This window comes from Carcharhinus amblyrhynchos, chromosome 28 (assembly GCF_965287045.1).
Source record: "Carcharhinus amblyrhynchos chromosome 28, sCarAmb.v2.hapA, whole genome shotgun sequence".
Taxonomy (NCBI): Eukaryota; Metazoa; Chordata; class Chondrichthyes; order Carcharhiniformes; family Carcharhinidae; genus Carcharhinus; species Carcharhinus amblyrhynchos.
The window spans coordinates 4,123,172-4,148,285 of record NC_137351.1 but is presented as its reverse complement, the minus strand read 5'-3'; the positions used below and the strand labels follow the sequence as shown (position 1 = coordinate 4,148,285).

Sequence of the window (25,114 nt, the reverse complement as noted above, 5' to 3'; positions counted from 1 at the left end):
TTGAATTGATTGAACTGATTTATTATTGTCATATGTATTGGGATACAGTGAAAAGTATTGTTTCTTGTGAGCTATACAAACAAAACATACCATTCATAGAGTACAGAAGGGAGAAGGGAGGGAGAGGGTGCAGAGTATAGTATTCCAGTTATCGACAGGGTTTAGAGAAAGCATACCATTGAGGAGTAACCATCATCAGCTCTCCACTTAGATTTGACTTTACTTGATTCGATTTATTATTGTCACATATTAGTATACAGCGAAAAGTAAAGTTTCCTGAGCGCTATACAGACAAAGCATGCCATTTTTAGAGAAGGAAAAGAGAGAGTGCAGAATGTAGTATTACAGTCATAGATAGGGTTAGAGAAAGATCAACTTAATACAAGTTAAGTCCATTCAAAAGTCTGGGCAGCAGGGAAGAAGCTGATCTTGAGTCAGTTGGTACATGACCTCAGACTTTTGTATCTTTTTCCCAAAGGTGGAAGAGAGAATGTCTAGGGTGTGTGGTGTCCTTGATTACGGTGTCCACTATTGCAGGGCAGCGGAAGTGTAGATGGAGTTGATGGATAGGTTTGATGTTGGCGAATACCCTGTCAGCTGGTCCATGCAGGATCTGAGCGCATGTTCCATTTGTAATGTGCTTGCACGCTCAGCCTGTCTAAACCCTTTTGAATGCTCCCTCCATCCTCCTCACAGCTCACATTCCCACCGAGTTTTAAAAACATTACATTTGGTCCCTGCTTCCAAATCATTGAATAGCTGAGGCCCAAATACTGATCCGTGTGATACCCCACTGTCCACAGTCTGCCGACTCAGGAATGACCCAGTTATTCTCACTCTTTCCTGTCCATTATCCAATTCTCAATCCATATTATATCCATATAATAAACACCCTGGTACTGACTATTGTGTGTGAAATTAGCAGCCATCAGATGATTGGCAGGGAGGAAACATCACAGATATGGAAGGTAAATAGCAGTGATGAGAAAATTGATTGAGTTGAATGCCTTCGGTTAAATAAGTATGTGCTGGTGTGGGAAAGGTCCTTGTGTATTAGTGTGGAATTGAAGGAGGGAACCTGAGCAGAGACCAGTGATGGAGATCAGAGCAGCTGCTTCTCTCCGGCTGTCAGACACACACCCATTGCCAATGATTGAGTGGCTGTGCATGTAAAGTATGGCCCGACAATAACAGAGACCATATTACGATTCTCAGACCATCGCTCCTCATATCCTTTCATTTGTGTCAAGTCAATCCCCGCTTAACTTTCTGACTGTCCGCATAAATTCCCAGATTTCACCAAGGTGTGCTTGCTAACAGGCTGTCTGTGTGATTGAACCTCTGCGGGATTGCTGGTCTCACACACATATGTCGCCTCAAGTCTCGTGTGCATGCAGTTGTGGCTCTGCTGTATTGTGGCTGTGTATTTAACAAAGTTTTTTGCAACCCGAGAAGTCACTGTGTTTTGTATTTGCGCTTGGCTCAGCATTACACAACAGGTTCTGTTAATACCCCTGCAGGCTGCCATGCCAGAAACCAGTCAGCTGGTTGAATTTGAATACAATATATCTGACATGTCAAAGAGATTTGTTTCTGCTGTTTGTGATTGCCTCAAATCATTTCTCCATCGAGCATTGCATTCACTTCTCTTTCTTGGGAGTTGGCTCTCCTTCCCATGCACACACATGCACACACACTTGCACGCTACTGTACATGCATGCATGCATACATATGCAGACATATACACACTCCAGGGATGTGCGGGTTAGGTTGATTGGCCGTGCTAAATTGCCCCTTAATGTACTGGTATTATGTAGGTTAGAGGGATAAATGGGGTAAATGTGTGGGGTAGTGAGAGTAAGGCCAAGGTGGGATTGGTGTCAGTGCAGACTCGCTGGGCCGAATGGCCTCCTTCTGCACTGTAGGTTTTCTATGATTCTATGATATGCACATGTTCATATACACATGCTTGGACATGTGTACATGCATGCGTGCACACACAGACACATTCACTACACCACACATCAGTAACATAATACACACACACACACACACACACACACACACACACACACACACACACACACACACACACACACACACACACAATCTGTCAGGGTTAATGGTATGTTAATGACAGATAGAATCCATGGAATCCCTACAGTGCAGAAGGAGGCCATTCGACCCATCAAGTATTCACCAATAATAATTGCACCTAGACACTACCCCCCACAACCCCACACGTTCACCACATCAGTCCCTCTGACCCACGCATCCCGGGACACTAAGGAGCAATGTATCATGGGCACTGCACCTACCCCGCACACCTTTGGCCTGTGGAAGGAAGTCGGACCACCCCAGAGGAAACCCACGCAGATTCAGGGAGAACATACGGACTCCACACAGACGGTGATCCGAGCCAGGAGTTGAACCTGAGTCCCCTGTGAGTAACCACTGCATCTTGGCATGCAGTCAACAGCAACTCCAGAGTGAACTTGCCGTTGCATTCCTCCTGGCCACATGGAAGATGTAGAAATTGTATTTCTTCATGCAGCCAAACTTAGCATGGATACACTTGAGGATTTAGAAAATAATATTTTGATGAATCAAGCTGCAGAGAGAGTGTTTGAAGTTTGGCCCTCTTATACAACTGGTTACTTAGACTTTTATCCTTTTCCAATATTTTTTGACTTCATTCCAAATTTCCAGCACTTTCGCTTCCCAACTGCAAGTTGCCTTGGATGTCAGGAGCTGCCGGCATGAATACCAATGAACCCATATGTGAGGTCAGCAGAGTGCAGCAAGTGATTCTGTCTCCGTTCTGTTCGCTTTGTTTCTGACTGTTACCTCCAGAAAGGTGCAGACCCATTCTTGTCCCTCCTTCCCTGTAGGCACCCATTCCTATGTGCGGCAACTGTCCACCAGCACATTGCCCATTCTTTATTGGAGTTCAATGATGGCAGCTCAGACTGATTCCACCCTTGCCCAATCGCCACACACTTTCTAGTGCAGACTATCAGACAGAGGTCAGGAGCAAGAACCCTCCAACTGAGGGTGCTGATCAGGCGGGGGAACCCTAATTTCCTTAAAACAAACAGCAAATGTTGGAAATATTCAGCAGGTCTGGCAGCTTCTGTGGGGAGAGAAACAGAGTTAATGGGTGGGATTCCGCGGCCGTGCTTACCTGAAAACCGGAGAATCCTGCCCAATTCCAATCGACTTTCACATGGCCTGCCCACTAGAATTCAAGCGGCAGCTGGATACGAGAATTCCGGCCTTCCCTCAGAATCTGATTTTTCTTTCTCTTAGTTATAAGATATTTCTGGGTCAGGCTGGTTTTCAAGGGTTGTCATTGGCTGGAAAAGACCCTCACCATGGTAACAAGCAGTAATGGATTCCTCTCAATTTAATGCAAAAGCAACTTTTGCCATGTAAATGGGGGATTTTGCGCAGTTTTGGTGCCTTAACGAAGGAAAGACGTCCTTGCTATAGAGGGAACACAGCGAAGGTTTACCAGGCTGATTCCTGGGATGGCAGGTCTGTCATATGAGGAGAGACTAAATCGGTTAGGATTATATTCACTGGAATTTGAAAGAGTGAGAGGAGATCTCACAGAAACTTAGAGAATTCTGACAGGGTAGATTCAGAAAGAATGTTTCCAATTGTGGGGGAGTCCAGAACTAGGGGTCATAGTTTGAGGATATGGGGTAAACCTGAGGTGAGAAGACATTTCTGCACCCAGAGGGTGGCGAATGTGTAGAATTCACTACCACAGAAAGTAGTTGAGGCCAAAAAGTTATTTGATTTCAAGAAGAAACTGGATGTAGCCCTTGAGGGTAAAGGGATCAAAGGATATGAGAGGAAGGGAGGATTGGGATATTGAATTCGATGATCAAAATGAATGGCTGGAAGGCTCGAATGGCCAACTCCTTCTAGTTTCTGTGTTTCAAGATTTCACTTTATTCTGTCTATGGTCTGGGAGTGTCTAATGGACCATCTGCATTTGTATCTTGCCCGCTTTGTTTGCCTCAACCTCAGGCATTCATTGTCTCGGTTATTCTGACCTTTCAGATGTACAGCACATCAAGAGGAGGGACATTGTGTTGAAACGAGAGCTGGGCGAGGGAGCTTTTGGGAAAGTTTTCTTGGCCGAATGTTACAATTTGAGCCCAACCAAGGACAAGATGCTGGTGGCAGTTAAGGTGAGTGTTGAAAGTTTTTAAAACTTAATTATTCGTATCACAAGTAGGCTTTCATTAACACTGCATTGAAGTGACTGTGAAAATTCCCTCCGGCACTGTTTGGGTACACTGAGGGAGAATTTAGCATGGCCACCGCACCTATCCAGCATATCTTTGGACTGTGGGAGGAAACTGGAATACCCGGAGAAAACCCATACAGACAAAGGAAGAATGTGCAGACTCCATACAGACAGTAACCCAACCCAGAATCGAACCCAGGTTCCTGGCGCAGTGAGGTAGCAATGCTAATCACTGTGCCACAAGTGTGCCCCGGAGATGATACCTACTTTATCTTCTTTCTATAAAACCCTCTTCTAGATTGTTCAGATTGAATTCAGTGCTGGCTTTTAACCTGAGTGCCGAACACCAGCTATTTAAACTGATTGGTTATCCTAATACCTTAAATTAAATACCTGCCCCAAACTCCAGTGCAGAGTGGCAGGTCGGAGCCTGAAGTAAAGGTACATTCCAACTCTGAATGATGAAGATCTTGGAATGAAAACAGGTCCAGGTGTGACCAATCCTGCCCTCTCCAGATTGGATCTGAGTCAAACAGTCTAAGGTTAAGACCAGACTCTTGAAACTGCACTGATTCACGCACAGAAGGTCCTGGTGCTGCTCTGTGTCACCTCATACTGCACCAGTGTTCAGTACAACCCCAATGTCCCATTAATCTGATGCGTTGGATCCTCTACCAACCCAGTGGTGTCATTTTTTGGGAAGCTGCTATTACCACTCAGAGGGACAATTCTGGTTTAATTTGTCCTTGTTCTTTCACGGTGTAATAAGTCTTCAGAGGCAGAATCCCATTTATGAAAATCCAATCATTAAAAATTCTAATAGTAGTACCAGAGTGCTATCATTCAGCAGTCTACCTTCTGGAGTGCCACAGGAACTGACACTCCCGGTTAAATACAAGGAAAATACTCCCTGATTGGCCCATCAATTGACTCCTTAATCAGGGAGTTCAGATTAAGAACATAAGAAAATAAGAACTAGGAACAGGAGTAGGGCATCTGGCCCCTCGAGCCTGCTCTGCCATTCAATAAGATCACCGCTGATCTTTTTGTGGACTCAACTTCACTTACCCACCCACTCACCATAACCCTTAGTTCCTTTACTGTTCAAAAATTTATCTATCCTTGCCTTAAAAAAATTCAATGAGGTAGCCTCAACTGCTTCACTGGGCAGAGAATTCTACAGATTCACAATCCTTTGTGTGAAGAAGTTCCTTTGAACTCAATCCTAAATCTGCTCCCCCTTATTTTGAGGCATACCCCCTAGTTCTAGTTTCGCCTGCTGTTGAAAACAACTTTCTTGTTTTTATCTTAATCATTCCATTCATAATCTTATATGCGTCTATAAGGTCTCCTGTCATTCTTCTGAATTCCAATGAGTATAGCCCCGGTCTATTCAGTCTTTCCTCATAAGCCAACCCTCTCAATTCCGGAATCAACCTCGTGAATCTCCTCTGCACCCCCTCCAGTGCCAGTATATCCTTTCTCAAGTAAGGAGGCCAAAACTGTAGACAGTACTCCAGGTGTGGCCTCACCAGCACCTTATACAGCTGCAACATAACCTCACTGTCTCTAAACTCCATCCCTCTCACAATGAAGGACTAAATTCCATTTGCCTTCTTCATTACCTGCAAACCAACTTTTTGTGATTCATGCACAAGGATACCCAGGTCCCTCTGCACAGCAGCATGCTGCTATTTTGTACCATTTAAGTAATAGTCCATTTTGCTAATATTCCTACCAACATTGCACGCCATCTGCCAGACCCTCGCCCACTCAATTGGGCAATCTATATCCCTTTGCAGACTTCCAGCATCCTCTGCACACTTTGCTCTGCCACTCTGTCTACTGCACACATAATGTTCTCAAATTAGTCAAACATGACCTGCCCTTCATGACCTCATGCTGCTCTTCCCAATGGGACAACTTATATCCAGATGTCTCACTATTTCTTCCTTGATGATAGGTTCAAGCATTTTCCCTACTACGGAAGTTAAGCAAACCGGCTTATAGTTACCTGCCATTCGTCTACCACATTTTGTAAACAGTGGCATCACATTTGCTGTTTTCCAATTTGTGGGAACTACCCCAGATTCCAGCAAATTTTGGTAAATTACCATTATACCATTTGCTATTCTGCCCCCAATCTCTTTTAGTACTTTGGGAGGGAGACTTGGCTACCTTCAGCCCCATTACCTTGACCAACCTCTTTTGTGATAATAATAGTTTCTAGGCCTTCGTTTGCCATAGCCTTCTTGTCATCAATTTTTGGTATGTTATTTGTGTCTTCCACTGTGAAGACCGACATAAAACACGTGTTCAATGCCTCAGGCATTTCCTCATTTCCAGTTATTACATCCTCCTTCTCATCCTCTAAAAGACCAATGTTTACTGTAGCCACTCTTTTTTGTTTTAAATATTTGTAGAAACTTTTGCTATCTGTTTTTATATTATGACCTAGTTTACTCTCATAATCTATCTTACTTTTTTTCATAGCTTTTTTCGTGGCTTTATGTTGACCTTTAAAGATTTTCCAATCCTCTAGTTTCCAAGTAATCCTTGCCACTTTGTATGCATTTTCGTTCAATTTATTTCCTGAGATTCCAAGCTGATTATCTCTTTTTCTACAGTCCTTCTTTATTACTGGTATACACTTTTGTTGACCACTGTGAAAAATTACTTTGAAAGAGCTCCACTGTTCCTCAATTGTCCCACCATAAAGTTCCTCAATTGTCCCACCATATTCCAATAGGCCAACGTCAATGGCTTGATTGAAGTCATTACACATGGGAGGTGGGTGCCATTGGCAAGGCCCATCCTTAATTCCCTTGACTCGTGTGCACACAGACTTTTCAGAGTCAATTGCATTGTTGTGGATCTGGAGTCACATGTAGGCCTGACCAGGTATGAATGGCCAATTTCCTTCCCTAAAGGCAATTAGTGAAGCGAATGGGCTTTTAGCACAACCAATGTTAGATGTCATGGTCTCCATGGTACTGCGATTAGCTTTAAATTGAATTTAAATTCTCCATAGCTTCAGTGACATTTGAGCAGATGTTTCCAGAGTATTAAATGTGGATGTCTGGACCACTAGTACCCCTCCAACACATTAGGTATTGGTACTGGGGGAAATTTATTGAATGAATGAAATTGATGACATTCTGCCGACACGTTGCCATCAAACATGCCCCAAAGTTCCTACCCTGAATGGATAAGTTGTTTGAAACAACTCGTTACGTTTTGGGAACTGCTCCAGAAGCTGTACATAGCTACCTATAATGCAGAAGGAAGCCATTCAGCCCATCATGCTGGTGCTGGCACTTTGAAAGAGCGATCCAATTAAACCAACTTCTATGTTCATGGAATCTTCACCTTGCAGAAGGAGGCCACTCGGCCCATGAGGTCTGCACCGACTTTCCGATCCAGGTCCTATTCTCATAACTCCACATATTTACCCTGCTAATTCCCTTTGTCTACACATCTTGGGACACTAAAGGGCAATTTAGCATGGCCAAGCCACCTAGCCTGCATATCTTTGGTCTGTGAGAGGAAGCCAGAGTACTCAGTGGGTCAAAATCCTGGAATTCCCTCCCTAACAGCATTGTGGGTCAACCCACAGCACGTGGATTGCAGCAATTCAAGAAGGCAGTTCACCACCACCTTCTCAAAGGCATTTGGGTTGGGCAATAAATGCTGGCCAGCCAGCAACGCCCATGTAACACGAATGAATTAAAAAAAACATGCAGACATGGGGAGAACATGCAAATGTTATACAGCCCAAGGCCAGAATTGAGCCCGGGCCCCTGGCGCTGTGAGGCAGCAGTGCTAACCACTGTGCCACCGTACTACCCATGACTAAGATGTCATAGATAGAAGACAGAGGGATTGTTAATCATAGAATCATAGAATCCCTACAGTGCAGAAAGAGGCCAGTTGGCCCATCGAGCCTGCGCTGACAACAATCCCACCCGGGCCCGATGCCCATAACCCCACATATTTACCCTGTTAATCTTCCTGACACTAAGGGACAAGTTAGCACAACCAATCCGCTTAACCCACACATCTTTGGACTACGGGAAGAAACCGGAGCACCCGGAGGAAACCCAAGCAGACACAGGGAGAATGTGCAAACTTCACACAGACAGTGAGCCAAGGCTGGAATTGAGCCCAGGTCCCTGGCACTGTGAGGCAGCAGTGCTAACCACTGTGCCACCGTGCCACCCCTTAATGGTAGCATTAAAGACAGAAAAGTGCTGATCGTGACATAAAGGTAAGAAAGATTCATAATGATTTAGAAAGGGTTTGCATAGCCTCCTTGATTACGGATGATAGCGAGAGTGTGACACTGACCCTTCCCACTCTCTGCAGACTCTGAAAGATGCCACCGTCTCCGCGCGGAAAGATTTCCAGCGAGAAGCCGAGCTCCTCACCAACCTCCGGCATGACCACATTGTGAAGTTCTACGGCGTCTGTGTCGATGGCGACCCTCTCATCATGGTTTTTGAATACATGAAGAATGGAGATTTGAATAAGTTCCTGAGGTGAGTGCGTCACGTGCGCATCACGAGAGCGACAAGTGCGACAAATGAAAGATAGCAGAGGATATCTTGAGGCAATTGTGAAAGTTGCTAATTAAATTTCTTTCGTTACTTTAAGTTTTCAAAATTCTTATTTGTAAACTTCAAGATCAGATAATAGGCTTTTAATTTAATTGCAAAATGTACAGCTGGAGTTAATTTCCATAAAAGCTCAATTGATATAAATTTATTTTGTTGGGTCCTTGTTAAAAATGTAGTTACTTTTCCATTTTACTAAGTGTTTTCATTGTGCATCTCTTACCATTGAGTGGAGGGTGGGTGTTATTCCTGGAGATTGACCCAAATGGTGTTCAAAGTGAGGGCAAATCCTCACAGATCAGGGATTATCCGGTGATGCAAATTAAATAAATGGCTTAGTGTCCATCCAAAGCACTCCTCATTATATTACAGGCAGCTTTCACCCAGCAGGCTCAATGTGTGCAGTCAATTTATAATGCTTTGCTGTCAGTTTACATGCAGTCGTTGTCCAGTTGCCTTCTGATCAGACTAAAAACTGAGGCGGGCATTATCATAGAGTCATACAATGCAGAAAAAGGCCCTTTGGCCCATTGAGTTTAAAGGCATGCTAATCCTATTTTGCTCATGATGAAAATCCATGGAATAGAATTTCTACAGTGCAGAAGAAGGCCATTTGTCATCAGATCTGCACCAACTCTCTGAAAAAGCGCCTCACACATTTAGCACGGCTAACCCACCTCATCTACACACCTTTTGGACACAAAGGGACAATTTTGCATGGCCAATTCACCTAGCGTACACAATCTTTGGAGTGTGGAAGGAAACCGGAGCACACGGACAAATCCTATCCAGACGTGGAGAGAATGTGCAAACTCCACAAAGACAGTCATCCAAGACTGGAATTGAACCCGGATCTTTGGAGCTGTGAGACAGCAGTGTGAACCACTGTGCCCCTCTGTGCCACCTCAGCAGACTCAGAGGGGAGGCGAAGACCAGGCCGTATTATCGCATTAATCCAGAAACTTTGCTAATGCTCCAGGGACCCGGGTTCGAATCCCGCCACAGCAGGTGATGGAATTTGAATTCAATAAAGATATACGGAATTAAGAATCTGCTGATGACCATGAAACCGTTGCCGATTGTCGGAAAAACCCATCTGGTTCGCTAATATACTTAAGGGAAAGAAATCTGCCATTCTTACCTGCTCTGGCTTACACGTCACTCCAGAGCCACAGCACTCAACTGCCCTCTGAAATGGGGGTATGAAGGATGTGTAATAAATGCTGACCAGCCAGTGATACCCATGTCCCATGAATGAATCAAATAAAAGCAGACCTTTGGTAGTGAATATAAAGAACTTGGGTCCTGGGCCTTGGGTTTGCCCTTCTTTTATCCGATGATACCATTGCCTATGTTTGTCCAAATCAAAGAACAAAGAACAGAGAAAATTACAGCACAGGAACAGGCCTTTTGGCCCTCCAAGCATGCACCGACCATGCTGCCCAACTGAACTAAAACTCCCTACCCTTCCGGGGAACATATCCCTTCATTTCCATCCTACTCATGTATTTGACAAGACGCCCCTTAAAAGTTACTGTCATATCTGCTTCCGCTATCTCCCCCGGCAGCAGTTCCAGCTCCTCCCCACCCCCCACCCTCTGTGTAAAACATCTGCCTCATACATCTCCTTTAAACTTTGCCCCTCGCACCTTAAACCTGTGCCCCCTAGTAATTGACTCTTCCGCCCTGGGAAAAAGCTTCTGACTATCCACGCCCCTCATAATCTTGTAGACTTCTATCAGGTCACCTCTCAACTTCTGTCGTTCAACTGAGAACAAACTAAGTTTTTCCAGCCTCTCCTCGCAGCTAATGCCCTCCATACCAGGGCAACATCCTGGTAAATCTTTTCCATGCCCTCTCCAAAGCCTCCATATCCTTGTGGTAGTGTGATGACCAAAATTGAACACTATATTCCAAGTGTGGCCTAACTAAGGTTCTATAAAGCTACAGCACAACTTGCCAATTTTTAAACTCAATGGCCAGCCAGTGAAGACAAGCAACAAATCCCCCTGACCCCACAGGTAAAACATTGATAAAAGAGGCACTCGGCTTTGTGCCTCTCGGATTGGCTCCGCAGATTGTCTTCTGCCATAATCCTGCTCACTTAGATCATCAAAATGACATTAGCAACCTGTCTAAATGATGGATCCTGATTGTTTATCTGTCTGAGGCCCTCACCTGAGCCAGGTGGACCCAGCTGGCAAAAATACAGCATCGGTAAGGTGCTCACAGGGGCAGGCAACAAGCAGTAAGTGTGGCACTACCACTTTAATTCCCATTCCACCTGGTTTGGATGGAAAGGATAAACATTCCCCCTAACCTTGCATCCGTTAACGTAGAGTCACGGCCACAGAGTTTTACAGCAAGATAAAAGGCCCTTCAGTCCTTTGTGTCAGTGCTAGCCGACCTATTCGAATCCCATTTTCCAGGACTTGGTCCATAACCTTGTATGTGACAGCGTTTCAGATGCTCATCCAAATGCTTCTTACGTATCACGAACATGGTGAACGTATATCTCTGAACTGATTCTGTCATCCAACGAGGGAACAAAGGAAATTTGTTTAAAAATAGGGGCAGGAATGGAACACTGTAACGCCGGCATTCCCACATCATTGTATATGAAGCAGCAGAAGCGAATAATTTAATTTCTGCTTGCATTGAATGTTAAATCTGTTTGTGGTGCAGCTAAGCATAAATATCATCTAAATTTTCCCCAACACCTATTATCTCTTTACTGTGGGTTTGATGAAGTTTGACAGCAACTATAGTAAGTCTCAGTGCTGACATCTGCTCACAAGGAAGCGTTCCAGGAAATGCTTCATTTTATGTTTACATTTATTTACACGTTACAAAGAACAAAGAACAGTACAGCACAGGAACAGGCCCTTCGGCCCTCCTAGCCTGTGCCGATCATGATGTCCTATCTAGACCAACCACCTGTAGCCCTCCATAACCCACCTGTTCATGTGCCTATCCAGGTAAATCTTAAAAATCCCTAATATGTCTGCCTCAACCACCTCACCTGGCAGCGCATTCCAATCCCTCATCACCCTCTGTGTAAAATACATTCCCCTACACATCTCCACTGAAGCATTCTCCCCTCTTACCTTGAACTTGTGCCCCCTTGTAATTGTCATTTCTGCCCTGGGAAAAAGCTTCCAACTGTTCGCCTTGTCTTTGCCCCTCATAATTTTATAAACTTCTGTCCGTTCGGCCCTCAGCCTCCCTCTTTTCAGGAAGAACAATCCCAGTTTATTCAATCAGACCTTTGGTGGCCAGTATAAAAAAACCCAGGCCCTGGGCCTTGGCTTGTCCCTGCTTTTATCTGATGTTACTATTGCCTCATAGCTAATACCCAGGCAACATCCTGGGAAACCTTTTCTCTGCTCCCTCCAAAGCCACCATGTCTTTCTGTGGTAGTGCGGTGACCAGAATTGGACACAATATTCCAAATGTATCTGAACCAACGTCTAAGATAACTTTAACATCATTTGACAACTTTTACACTCGATGTCCCGTCCAATGAAGGCAAGCATACCACATGCTTTCTTCACCATCTTTTCCACCTATTGTACCCTTCCTATTCCACCCTTGTACAGTATTATGCTGTAGATTTCTCCATATGGATACACAGTGGAAGAGATTTACCATCATCGAGACACTGATTTTGTCTGGCTGTGTGTTCTTGCCACATTTAAAAACATTCAGTGTAAGTTAATCCTGGGTTTTTGGTTCCATTGGTCTCTCCTCACAGATTCTCTCCTGGTTTTTGGTGGAAATGGAGATTTTACATCAAGCTTATTCACGGACCATGACTCCACAAGAAAGATTAAATACATTTAATGTATACCTAATATTTTATAACCAGTGACAGAAGATGCTGAAATAATTATTCATATATTAGTAGAATTGTCATCAACTTCAAATGACAAAACAAATGAAATATTTATGCTTACCTGACCTACACTAATGCAACTTCTGGTTGGATCTGTCTTCTGTTTTCATGGCTTCTTTCAGATTTGAAAGCTGTCGAGCGTGTTGGGTGGAAGTTATTGGAAAGTTTGCCATGCGAGAGGAATGGCGTGTTTCACAACATCTCTTACCTTTTTTTTGGAAGTGCTAGCACCCGGTTGCAAATTAAGCACAATGATTTCCCTTTTTAGTTATTGGGATATTAATCCTATAAAATAAATAGCCTATTCTGGCTGAGGGTTACGCATGCTGAGATTTTTGGTTACCTCATAGTTAAAACTAGATGCAGGTCGTAAAGTTAGTTTGAGACAGGGACCTGGTCTGGAACCTGGACTCTGAAGCTTCCTATGTTGACCAAATATGGGAAGTTGTTTACTTTCGAGTAGTTGTTTTATTGCCGATATGTGAGAGACTTGTAATCTGAACTAACCATAATGGTGTCATGTACCAGTATTTTCACTGATTGTTCGAGCCACGTGATCGGTTTCTGGTTACACAATTGGCTGGATGATAGAGAAGTTTCTGGAATAATTTGTAGACAAAGATATGGGCAGCTCTTTGTTTGCCAGTGACAACTCTATAGAGATTCAATATTGTAAGAAATGTGCCCTGAAGGATTCTTCAGAGACAGAAGATAGATTCTACATCGGGGATAATTCTTGGCCAAGGTTTTCTTTAAACTCAGTAATATCAACTGAAACAAAATGGCTTGCAGAATTCTCCTTCACCAGGCCAGTTCAACACAAAGCAATTCATTAGGGGCAAAGGAAACAACAGACAAACAAGTAATATCAAAAAGCACAAACTCCCACATGTGCTCTGGCATCATGAACAATACAGTCTCCCTGCACTTTGTGCCCAGAATGTTCTTGGTGTGCTGTTCGAATCACATCAACTGTAGCAGTTTTACTGCAGCATAAATGTACAGTGAGATGTCTGTAGGTGGAAATAGTCAACAGGCCACACTCAGAACCATGATAGGCTGCATGTGGCCCATGGACTAAAGGTTGCCCACCCACCACTCGCCTAAAACAAATAAGCCTCTAGGGATGGATGACATTTATCTCACAGCACTGAGAGAACGGCAAGGAGGTTTTCAAAGCATTGACATTCCAGATTCTGGGAGGTATCTGCAGTTTGACCAGCTTGATGTGGTGATCATATTCAACAAATACAATTCACCAAAGATCCTTAGACAGCACCTTCCAAACCCACAACCACTTCCATCTAGAGGGACAAAGGCAGCAGATACATGGGAACACCACCACCTGTAAGTTCCCCTCGAAGCCACCCACCATCCTGATTTGGAAATATATTGCCATTCCTTCGCAGTCACTGGGTCAAAATCCTGGAATTTCCTCCGTAACGGCACTGTGGATCAACCCACAGCATGTGGATTACAGCGATTCAAGAAGGCAGCTCACCAACACCTTCTTAAGGGCACCTAGGGATGGGCAATAAATGCTGGCCAGCCAGCGATGCCCATGTCCCATGAATGAATAACAAAGATCACACATCACAGACATGGGCAACTAACAAGTCATTAATCTACAATTCTATCTGAAATAATGGTATTAATTACCAGGAGATTCAGTTATTAACATGGTGTTAACGAGCTGTGTTCCTTGATTTCTTCAAGATAGTGAGAAGCTTTTGTGCCAAAGCAGTTTGGTTCAAAAGGCACTTGTTGTGGTTGCACATAAAATAATCCTAAATAAGACCAGAATTACCAAAATAAGGATAAGCCTGATAACAGGTAAGAAATTGGCTGAACATTAGAAAACAGTGGACACTACAACAGTAACTTTGCGATTGAGAGTAGGCTAGTTATTCAAGAATGGGAAATATATTGAAGAACAGATTGTTGATGTAGACTAAGGAACATTTAGCATTGACTTACACCTGATAAGAATAGAATCCTGAGTTCATCAGGGTGATTCCCTCACACCCCCACCCTGCCCCTCTGGATTGGTTCATGTGACCCTTATTCTGCAGCTTGATTTGATTTACTATTGTCACATGGATTGATATACAGTGAAAAATATTGTTTCTTGAGCACTATACAGACAAAGCATACTGTTCATAGAGAAGGAAAGGAGAGGGTGCAGATTGTAATGTTTCAGTCATAGCTAGTTTGTAGAGAAAGATCAACTTAATGCAAGGTAGGTCCGTTCAAAAGTCTGATGGCAGCAGGGAAGAAGCTGATCTCGAATCGGTTGGTACATGTCCTCAGATTTTTGTATCTTTTTTCCGATGGATGAAAGCGGAAGAGAGAATGTCCAGGTCACATGGGGTCCTAAATTATGTTGGCAGTGGGAGGTGTAAACAGTGTCAATGGATGGGAGGCTGGTTTGAGTGATAATCTGGGCTTCATTCACAATCCTTTATACTTTCTTGCAGTCTTGGACAGAGCAGGAGCCATAGCAAGCTATGATACAACCAGAAAAAATGCTTTCTATGGTGCATCTGTAAAAATTGGTAAGAGTCATGTCGGACATGCCAAATTTCCTTATTCTTCTGACAAAGTAGTGGCATTGGTGGGCTTTCTTAACAATAGCATCAGCGTGGAGGGACCAGGACAGGTTGTTGGTGATCTGGACACCTAAAAACTTGAAGCTTGCAACCCTTTCTACTTCATCCCCATTGATGTAGAGAGGGGCATGTTCTCCAATATGCTTCCTGAAATCAATGACAATTTCCTTCATTTTGTTGACATTGAGGGAGAGATTATTGTTGCCACACTGATTCACCAGATTCTCTATCTCATTCCTGTACTCTGTCTCATCATTGTCTGAGACCTGACCCACTATGGTGGTGTCATCAGCAAACTTGAAAATCAAGTTGGAGGGGAATTTGGCCACACAGTTATAGGTGTACAAGGGGTATAGTAGGGGGCTGAGAACACAGCGTTATGGGGCAGCGGTGTTGAGGATGATCGTGGAGGAGGTGTTGTTACCTATCCTTACTGATTGCGGTCTACGGGTTAGGAAGTTCAGGATCTAGTCGCAGAGGGAGGAGTTGAATTCTCAGCCATGGAGTTGGAGATGAAATTCATAGGAATAATGGTGTTGAAGGCTGAACTGTAGTCTAACATAGGTTCCTTTTTATCAAAATGTTCCAGGTTGAGTGCTGGGCCAGGGAGATAGCATCTGCTGTGGACCTGTTGAGGCTGTAGGTGAACTGTAGTGGATACAGGCAATCTGGGAGGCCAGAATTGATTCGTTTCATGACTAACACTTCATAATGATGGATGTCAGAGCTACCGGGCGATAGTCGTTAAGGCACGTTGCTTGACTTTTCTTTGGTACTGGGATGATGGTTATTGTCTTGAAGCAGACAGGGACTTCAGATTGCTGTAAAGAGAGGATGAAGGTGTCTACGAATATCCTGCCAGCTGGTCCATGCAGGATCTGAGTGCTCTATCTGGGCCAATCGCTTTCCATAGATAGACCTTTGAGAAGGCTGCTCTGACATCTGCAATGGTGACCCCAGATACAGGTTCATCTGAGGCTTCCAGGGTGGAGAGCTCTCGCTGATCTCTTGCTCAAAACGGGACTAGAATGCAATGAGCTCATCAATGTGACCCTTAATGAGACAATCATCAGAATATGACCCATAGATCTGCTGAAATCCTTTGAAGAGTTCACTTAATTCGTGGATCCATGGATCCAAGATGGCACTGGAGTGAGGCGATGTTTTGTAAGCTGTGCCCAGCTTACCCTCTAATTCTCTCTTTTACTCTCGTTCTCTGTTTGTTAAACTTACTCTAACTCTTTTGAACTCTCTAGCAATGTTTTATATTAAGGCAATCTTTCTCTACTCCCTAGCTACAACTGTAACACTACACTCTGCACTCTCTCATTTCCTTCTCTATGAACAGTGTGCTTTGTCTCTAAGAAACAATACTTTTCACTGGATGCCAATGTATGTGACAATAATAAACCAAATCAAATCAATTCAAGTGGCTAGCATTTCATTAGATTTCCAGAAGACTTTTAATTAAGTTCCACATGTAAGGCTTTTGAAGCTCAAGAAAGTTTGTGCAAAAATTGGTGAATGAGTTAACTGAGCTAACAGCTGACTGGGGAGTAGGAATGGGAAAATAGCAATAAAAGGACAACGCTCTAACTCGAGGAATAATCGTGTTTCTAAAGTTCTTAAATTATTCAGAGAATATTTGCAATATAGCATAATCGACTGTTGATTGCACCCCATCTGGCCTGATGACTTGTTTCATGCAGATTGATAACATTCAGAGGATCGAATTAGGCAAATGTATTTAATTTCAAAAAATGCAATTAATTGAAGAAGCTAAACAAGGATGGCAGATGGATTTTAATATTGATAAATGTGAGGTAATTCACATTGAAATAATTTTTTTATTATTATACTAACTGATGCTGAACTTGAAGTCTCACCCACTAACCCATCTTGTAATAAACGAGCAGAGTAACAAGCCCTCGTTACTGAAAATCACTGGAGCCATGCTGGAGATAATGTGGATAACTTAGATGACAACAATTTGAATTTACATTACACTCTCATATCATAGAATATCCCAAAGCCCTTCATCTGTAGTGTTAGGTCAAATAATAAAATGCCAAGCAAAGAATGAGGTTTTAAAAAATTATCTTAAAAGCTGTAAGAAAGTTAAAGAGATTGGGAGGGAATCCCAGAACTTAGAGCCCAGGCAGCTGAAGGCTGAGCAGGTGGTAAATAGGGGATGCTCCAGATTCAAGGAATGCTGAAACAGAAGCATATACAACCATAAAATTCTGACATTGCAGATGGAGGCCATTCAGCCCATTGCCTCTACACCAGCTCTAATCCAGGTTTACCCCATAATCCCACGTATTTACCCCATTAACCCCCCCCCACCTTACATTTATATCTTGGGACACTAAGAGGCAATTTAGCATGGCCAGTCTATCTACCCTGCACATCTTTAGAGTGTAGGAGGAAACCAGAGCACTCGCAGGAAACCCACGCAGACATGAGGAGAACATGCAAACTCCACACAGTCACCCGACGCTGGAATTGAACTAGGGACCCTGGCGCTGTGAGGCAGCAATGCTAATCACTGTACCCACCAGGCTGCCCATTTCTCTGAGGATTGTGTGTTTGAAGGGTAGGCCCTGGAGGGATTTGCAAACAAGGTTGGGCGTTTGATAATCAAGGTGTTGCTTAACCAGAAGCCAATGTAGATCAGAGAGTCGGGGAGTGATGGTGAACAGGACTTGCCACAAGTTAGGATACAGGACACAGGCAGTGGTACTTTGGATGACCCCAGGCTTACGGTGAGTGCGACAGGTGGTCAAGGAGTTGCTTTGCCACTTTCATTCTTCTGCAGTCTCAGGTTCGTCAGCTCCTGTCTCCACTCGACAGCCTCAGTGGTCAGTTCCTGGGGCAACAAGCCATAGCTACTCATATCTGGCTGATGATCCCAGTGAGGAACCCCACCACAGGCTAGGCACAATTGGAACAGTCTAACCGTCTGAACTAGCAGGGAGGTAGCCATTTGCTTGCTTTATGTGAAGTTCCATTGCCTTGTTTTATTTGGACACACCCTTCCAGAAGCCCTGGTGAGGATTTGATTTGATTTATTATTGTCACATGAATTAACATCCAGTGAAAAGTATTGTTTCTTGTGCGCTATACAGACAAAGCATACTGTTCATAGAGAAGGAAACAAGAGAGTGCAGACTGTAGTGTTACAGTCATGGCTAGGGTGTAGAGAAAGCCAAATCTGTAAGAAATTGAATTAAAGCGTTGTTGGAGAGTTTAAAAGAGTTAGAATGAAGTTTTAGAAGTATAGAACGAGAGTAAAAGATAGAATTAGGAGGTCTGCTGGAAACAGTTTGCAAGAAACTGCCACACTGTGGCGCCGTCTTGGATCTGCCAGATTGTGGTGGTACGCTGTGCCCTTCACTCCAGGGTAGAGAGGATTGGGGCTGGCACCTGGCAGCCACAGAGGTAGAGGTGGCGAAGGAACATCCTAGTGTGCCACTGATGCCTACAGTCACAGGCTTGCTTACCTGAGAAATGTCCTCACCCAGGTGCACTTCACCTGAAAGGTCTTGTTTGCTGCATTAAATCCCCCCCATGAAAGCCCTGTGAATACAGCTGCCATTGTGAGTTCTGCCATCATCGCTTTAAATAGAGATTCTTTGTTGCTTCATTCAGGTTGCCTGTCCTCCTTGATTGGTCAAGGCACCCTGGCGCAGGCTGCTGATTGGTTTGCTCAGGGAAAGAGCAGTCACAAGATGTGGAGTCAGGGAGTCACCATAACAGCAGCAGCAGACCATAAGATTCCAGCTTTTGTCTCTCCAATGTGATCCTTTGCTTATCATTGTCAATCTTTATTTTTTTCAATGTAAATCCTTTCACTCCCCGATGTTTGTCCTTTGTATAAATGCTTTGTCTCTTCTGCTGTCAATCTTTTGTTTTCCTGATGTCCCTGAGTCCAAATGAATTCTGGTTACGCATCCATCATGATTTACAAGAGTGACTTTGAAATCATTGATAGGAAGAATATAGTTTTACAATGACTAGTCTTTATCACGGGGACACACAGGAGGCTCATTGAAAAGGTTATAAAATCGGTCTACTGAATGGGCAGGTTTTTATGGTCCCATCAAAGCAGGATCTGAAAATGTGGAGCGCTGTTCAGATGTCCATTATTCTTGGTAGGATGTATATTAACTGGGACAGGTTTGGGAGCCTGCTTGCCCAATAAGATCAGCCACTTTCCAGGCTTATTATCTTTTCTGCTTGGATAACTTGCAGCTAATTCAATGATTTTTGGGGGAGCTCTAACTGCAAGCAGCTTCTTGTTGATTTAAAAGCAGACTGCCAAAATGGTTTCCTCATCATGTAACCTCCACAAGTTCAAAGCCCTTTTTCCAGACAGAAGATGGTGTGTGTGTGTTGCTTCCAATCATCATGTGTTGTGGGGAAACTATCATAACACAATGGGTCCACGCACGTCTGGATTACACACTTTGAGTTTTGAGGTCCCCTTTTGTCCAGGATGAGACAGAGATTCAGCATGCCTGAAATTCTATAGTTCTTTTATGTTGATCCATCCTTAAACAAAGGGTTGTGTAAATTCCCCAGATGGCTGAGTGTCCGTATTTAATTAGGCTTGAGATGTAAGGCTATCTGAAACTGAAAATGCCAAAGTCACATGAGTTTCAGCAGCCGTTTTAATAGACTGTATGGGCAGGATTTTATGGCTACTCTCGAGTGAGACAGAAAATTCCTACCAAGATTATCAGACTTTTCCACTGTCCGAACCTCTCCTGCTCCAATTCCGTGGCGGACGAGGTGGCAGAATTCCGGCATTTGCATCCAGTTTTATAAATATATTGACTAAAACCTCATAATATACTGGAGCATGACAATACCCTTCCCAAACAAAAAATCTACTGATCACACGTTTAATTTTTTATTTTCATCTCCCAATCTCAACAGCTCTGCTGAGGGAGTTCAGATTTCCACAACATTGAAGAAGTGTTTCTGACATCACCCCCTGAGCAGCCTGGTTCTAATTCTAAAGTTTTACGTCCTTGTTCCCAACTCCCTCAGCAAAGTAAATAGTTTCTCTCTGCCTACCTCAATTACATCATCCCTTAATTATTTTTATACCCAAGGGAACGCAAGCCTAGTTTGCACAGCCTGTCTTCAGAATTTAACTATGTTTTTTTGGCCACAGTATTTATTTTATTCATTTGTGGAACATGGGCGCTGCTGGCTGGCCAGCATTTACTGCCCATCCCCACTCACCCTTGAAATGAGTGCCTTGCTAGGCCATTTCAAGGGCAATTGAGACAGTCGACCACATTGCTGATTGTGGGGGTGCAGAAATGTGTGAGGCAGAGTACAGATTTTTTTTTAAGTCATTCATGGGAAGTGAATGTCGCTGGCTGGGCCAGCGTTTATTGCCCATCCCTAATTGCCCTTGAACTGAATGGTTCGCTCAGTCATTTCAGGGTCAACCACATTACTGTGGATATGGAGTCAAACGTAGGCCAGACCAGGTAAGGACGGGAGACTTCCTTGCCGAAAGGACGTTAGTGAACGAGATAGGTTTTTACAACAATCAACAATGGTTTCACAGTCACCAAGTAGATTCTTAATTCCAGATTTTTTTAAAACTTGAATTCAGGTTCCACCATTTGCCATGATGGGATTTGAACCTGGGTCCCCAAAACATTCGCTGAGTTTCTGGATTAATAGTCCAATGAGAATACCCCAAGGCCATCACCTTTCCACTGAATTGGCACCACAGTGCTGCCTTACAGCTCCAGAGACCTGGATTCGATTCCCGGCTTCCTCCAGATGCTCCAGTTTCCTCCCACAGCCCAAAAGACGTGCTGTTTAGATGCATTGGCCATGCTAAATTCTTCCTCAGCGTCCCAAGATATGTTGGTTATGGGAATTAGTGGGGTAAATACTTGGGGTTATGGAGAGCAGGTCTGGGTGGGATTGCCCCTTGGTGTCAGGGGAACTATGTGGGGTTACAAGGAGAGCCTGGGTGGGATTGTTGTTGGTGCAGACTGGATGGGCTGAATGGCCTTCTTCTGCACTGTAGGGATTCTACGTACCCGAACAGGCACCGGAGCGTGGCGACTCGAGGATTTTCACAGTAACTTCATTGCAGCGTTAATGTAAACCTACTTGTGGCACTAATAAATAAACCTTTAAACTACAAAGTCAGCATACTCTTTCTGAAATGTGGTCCACAGAACAGAAGCATATTCCAGATGGGGCCTAGATCCATACGACATAACTTGCACTCTGTATTTCAGCCCTACTTTGAGACAAAGAGCAACGCGCTATTAGCCTTTTTAAAAAAATTTGCACCAGTCCATTTTTTTTAGTAATTAATGGGACTGTTTTGCAAGGAATTGGCTCCCAGATTAAAAAGACTAAAAGCTGCCATGTTAAAGTTCATGTTGATACTGACCTTCCCAGTCACTGAGGACTGAGGTAATGACTACCGCTGGCATCGAACCAGAGACTGCGTGCCAGAGTTAATCAGTGTGCGAGTGAGGTTTGCATTCCTTACAGTCAGCCGTGAGAACAGTTGGTGATTTTACAACAAAGATGCAGTTTCACACCCCCCGTTTATTACATTTGTCATTATAGTTATGATAGATCAACAAAAAAGAGATTACAAAGAAACCATAACAAGCCTATAGCAATTACAGAATGTTTAATTGCCACAAAAAGTGTTGGAATTAATGATGTGTTACGTTATTTGAATTCCTGTGATACAATCAAAGTCCTTTAATCATCATTCCCTGGTGCCATCACAGTGTTGCAGTGTTGATCACAACTGGTGTTGATTTGCCTGATAAGGGGCTTCAGGTGATGATAGTGGGGGTGCAGGAGTGTGTGAGGGACAGCATAGTTTTTTTTTAATCATTCGTGTGGGTGTTGCTGGCTGGGCCAACATTTGTTGCCTATTCCTAATTGCCCTTGAACTGAGTGATTGGCTCAGTCATTTCAGAGTCAACCACATTCCTGTGGATCTGGGCTCGAACGTAGGCCAGGCCAGGTAAGGGTGGCAGATTCCCTTCCCTGAAGGACATTTAGTGAACCAAATGGGTTTTGACAGCAATCAACAAAGGGTGCATGGTCATCATTAGACTTTTCATTCCACCATCTTCTGTGGTGGGATTTGAAACTGGATCCCCAGACCATTAAAAGTTTATTTTTATTTCTGTCACAAGTATACTTACATTAACACTGCAATGAAATTACTGTGAAAATCCCCTCGTCGCCACACTCCGGCGCCTGTTTGGGAGAATTTAGCGTGGCCGTTGCACCTAATCTTTCAGATTGTGGATGGAAGCTGAACACCTAAAGGAACCCGGGCAAACATGGAGAGAACGCGTAGACTCCACACAGACAGTGACTCAAGCCAGGAATCGAACCCTGGTCCCTGTGCTGTGAGGCAGCAGTGCTAACCACTGTGCTACTGTGCCATCCATCCTGGGTCATTGTCACCCCAGTGACAATAAATATCACTACACTACTAACCCCCTTCCTCCGCCCCCTCCCTGGCCCCAAGTGAGCCTAGACCACTGCCTCCCCTGCGTGAGCTATTGATTGAAATAAGTTTGGAGCAGTTGGAGATGGTGTAAGGGAACAGGACGAACTGGATTGCTCCATGGGGAGCTAGCATAGATTCAATGGACTGAATGGCCTCCTTTTGTGCTGAAGTGACTTTGCATTTCAGTCAGACTTGCTTCAAAGTTGGATTTCTCAAACAATAACAGATCTTTTTCTAAAGCAAGGAGTTTAACTGATGCATATGTTGTCATTAGATTATGTGGGGTGTATAAGGCTAGATATTTGGCTACATGGTGCCCACTGGTTGGGCGCTGATTGGCAGCAGAAGCTTCTAATATATCAGTCAGACGTATTTATGTCCAGGTGAGTGAGCTAACCACTCACTGTATTGGATAAGGTCAGAATATTAAAAACATTTTAAGTATGGGAGCATAGACTTAAATTTGGGTCTTGTGCTTTTTATAGGATGCATTTCCAATTTGCAATCCCCTTAGAGCCTCACTCCCACCACACAACATGGGGTTAGCTGCAGAAAAGCTCCTCATGGGATTATTTGGCCCACACAGAACATTAGCTGGCACCCCTGGGTGGGATTCGGAATGTTACTGATGGAGCCAACTTGTCAGGTCTGAAACCCCCATATGAATATCCTCATTCCTCGAATTAAATTTGAGAGAAAGCATCCTCCAAATCCTGATTAGCACCATCGACAGTTTCACTACATTTTTGAAGTGATTTGCTTTCCTTTGTGTCTACGCCATTCTTATACAAAAATGGTATTCTGACATGTTGTCCACCATTTGAGATGGGCTTGTGACTGATTCCACTGATGGTGGCAGCTTCTCTTCAGTATTTTCCAAACTCTTTTTTTCTGTGGAACAATAAAGTGACTCATTAATTGGTTCAGTTGGTCTCGGATTAGTATTTGACAGCTTGTTCCATATCTCAATGACGCAATCATATTGCTTCCTAAATGACAGCTGCATAGAAAACAGCATCTGCTTCCAAAGCTGCTATGAATATCAGAGCTGCTGGAAGCTACATGTTTAAGGTGTGTGTGTAAGTGTGTGTTTGTATGAACATGTGTGTGTGTGTGTGCTTGCATGTGTTTATGTGTATGCATGTGCATGTATGTGTGTGTATGCACATGCATGTGCCTGTGTGTGCATGCGTTTGGGTGTGTATGCATTTGGGGGGGGGGTGTGTGTGTGTGTGCATACATGTGTGCATGTGTATGAACAAATGAGTGTATGTGCATGCATTCATGTGCATATGTGTGTGTACGTATGTGTGTGTGTGTGTGTGTGTGCACATGTGTATATGTGTGTTGCCAGGTGGCCAGGGAGGACATGAGGGCATGGGTGTGATGGTTGTGGTTTAGGGATGGCTGAGGGTGTGGTTATAGAGAGGGTTGGAGGAGACATTCTGAGACTGTGGGGAGGGGATGGGGGGGAGTGATGGTGGAAGGCATTGTGGGAAGGTTTGGAGATTTGGTGGGGCATGGGGGGGCAGGCGGGAGCAGGTGTTATGGGGGAGATTAGCTACAGAGTTGAACTGTTTTTGTAAATGGAGTGATTATTTTGTGGCCAAGTTCCTAACATCTGTTGATTGGTCTGTGATAAATTAACCTGAGACCATTAGCTTTGGGCCTCCAATTTCACTGTTGTTGCAGTCACTCTGCATGTGAGTCTAACGAAAGAAAGACAAAACCTACAGTCATACAGCACCTTTCACCACGTCCCAAATCGCTGTACTGCCAATTAAATACTTCTGAGTTATGGTCACTGGTATAATGTAATCAGTGTTATAAAATGGCAGAGCAGGTTCCTGTTCTTAATGTGTGTGTTTCTGTGTCACTCCATGATGGAGGAGATGAGCTAAGTTAGATGACCTTTGACATCTATAATTAAATGGAAGCTGGTATTATGAATAAAGTTCTGTTGGTTTTGTGGCTAATGAAAGTTTATTGTGAGTGGGCTTTGTAGGGTCAGGACAGGAGTGCATAAGGGGCTCATAGTGAATCAGAAACCTGTTTTATAATGATTCTCAAAAATCTTTTCCATGAACTTCAGTCTTGTCCTTCTGTCTTTTTACCTATCATCCCACTCTATCTTGATGCTTTTGATGAGTTTTATTTTGAGGTAATAAAGTTAGGGCAGCACGGTGGCACAGTGGTTAGTACTGTTGC

General features: G+C 43.8%; 1 protein-coding gene across 1 annotated transcript in view; it reads left to right on the top strand.

The window, feature by feature from the left end:
• Window positions 1–25,114, top strand: part of LOC145359671 (NT-3 growth factor receptor-like) — a 760,567-nt gene that overhangs the window by 667,863 nt on the left and 67,590 nt on the right. The window contains exons 12-13 of the mRNA XM_080214410.1: window positions 4,072–4,202; window positions 8,627–8,799. Coding sequence (XP_080070536.1) covers window positions 4,072–4,202; window positions 8,627–8,799 — 304 coding nt within the window. The remainder of the gene's footprint in view (window positions 1–4,071; window positions 4,203–8,626; window positions 8,800–25,114) is intronic.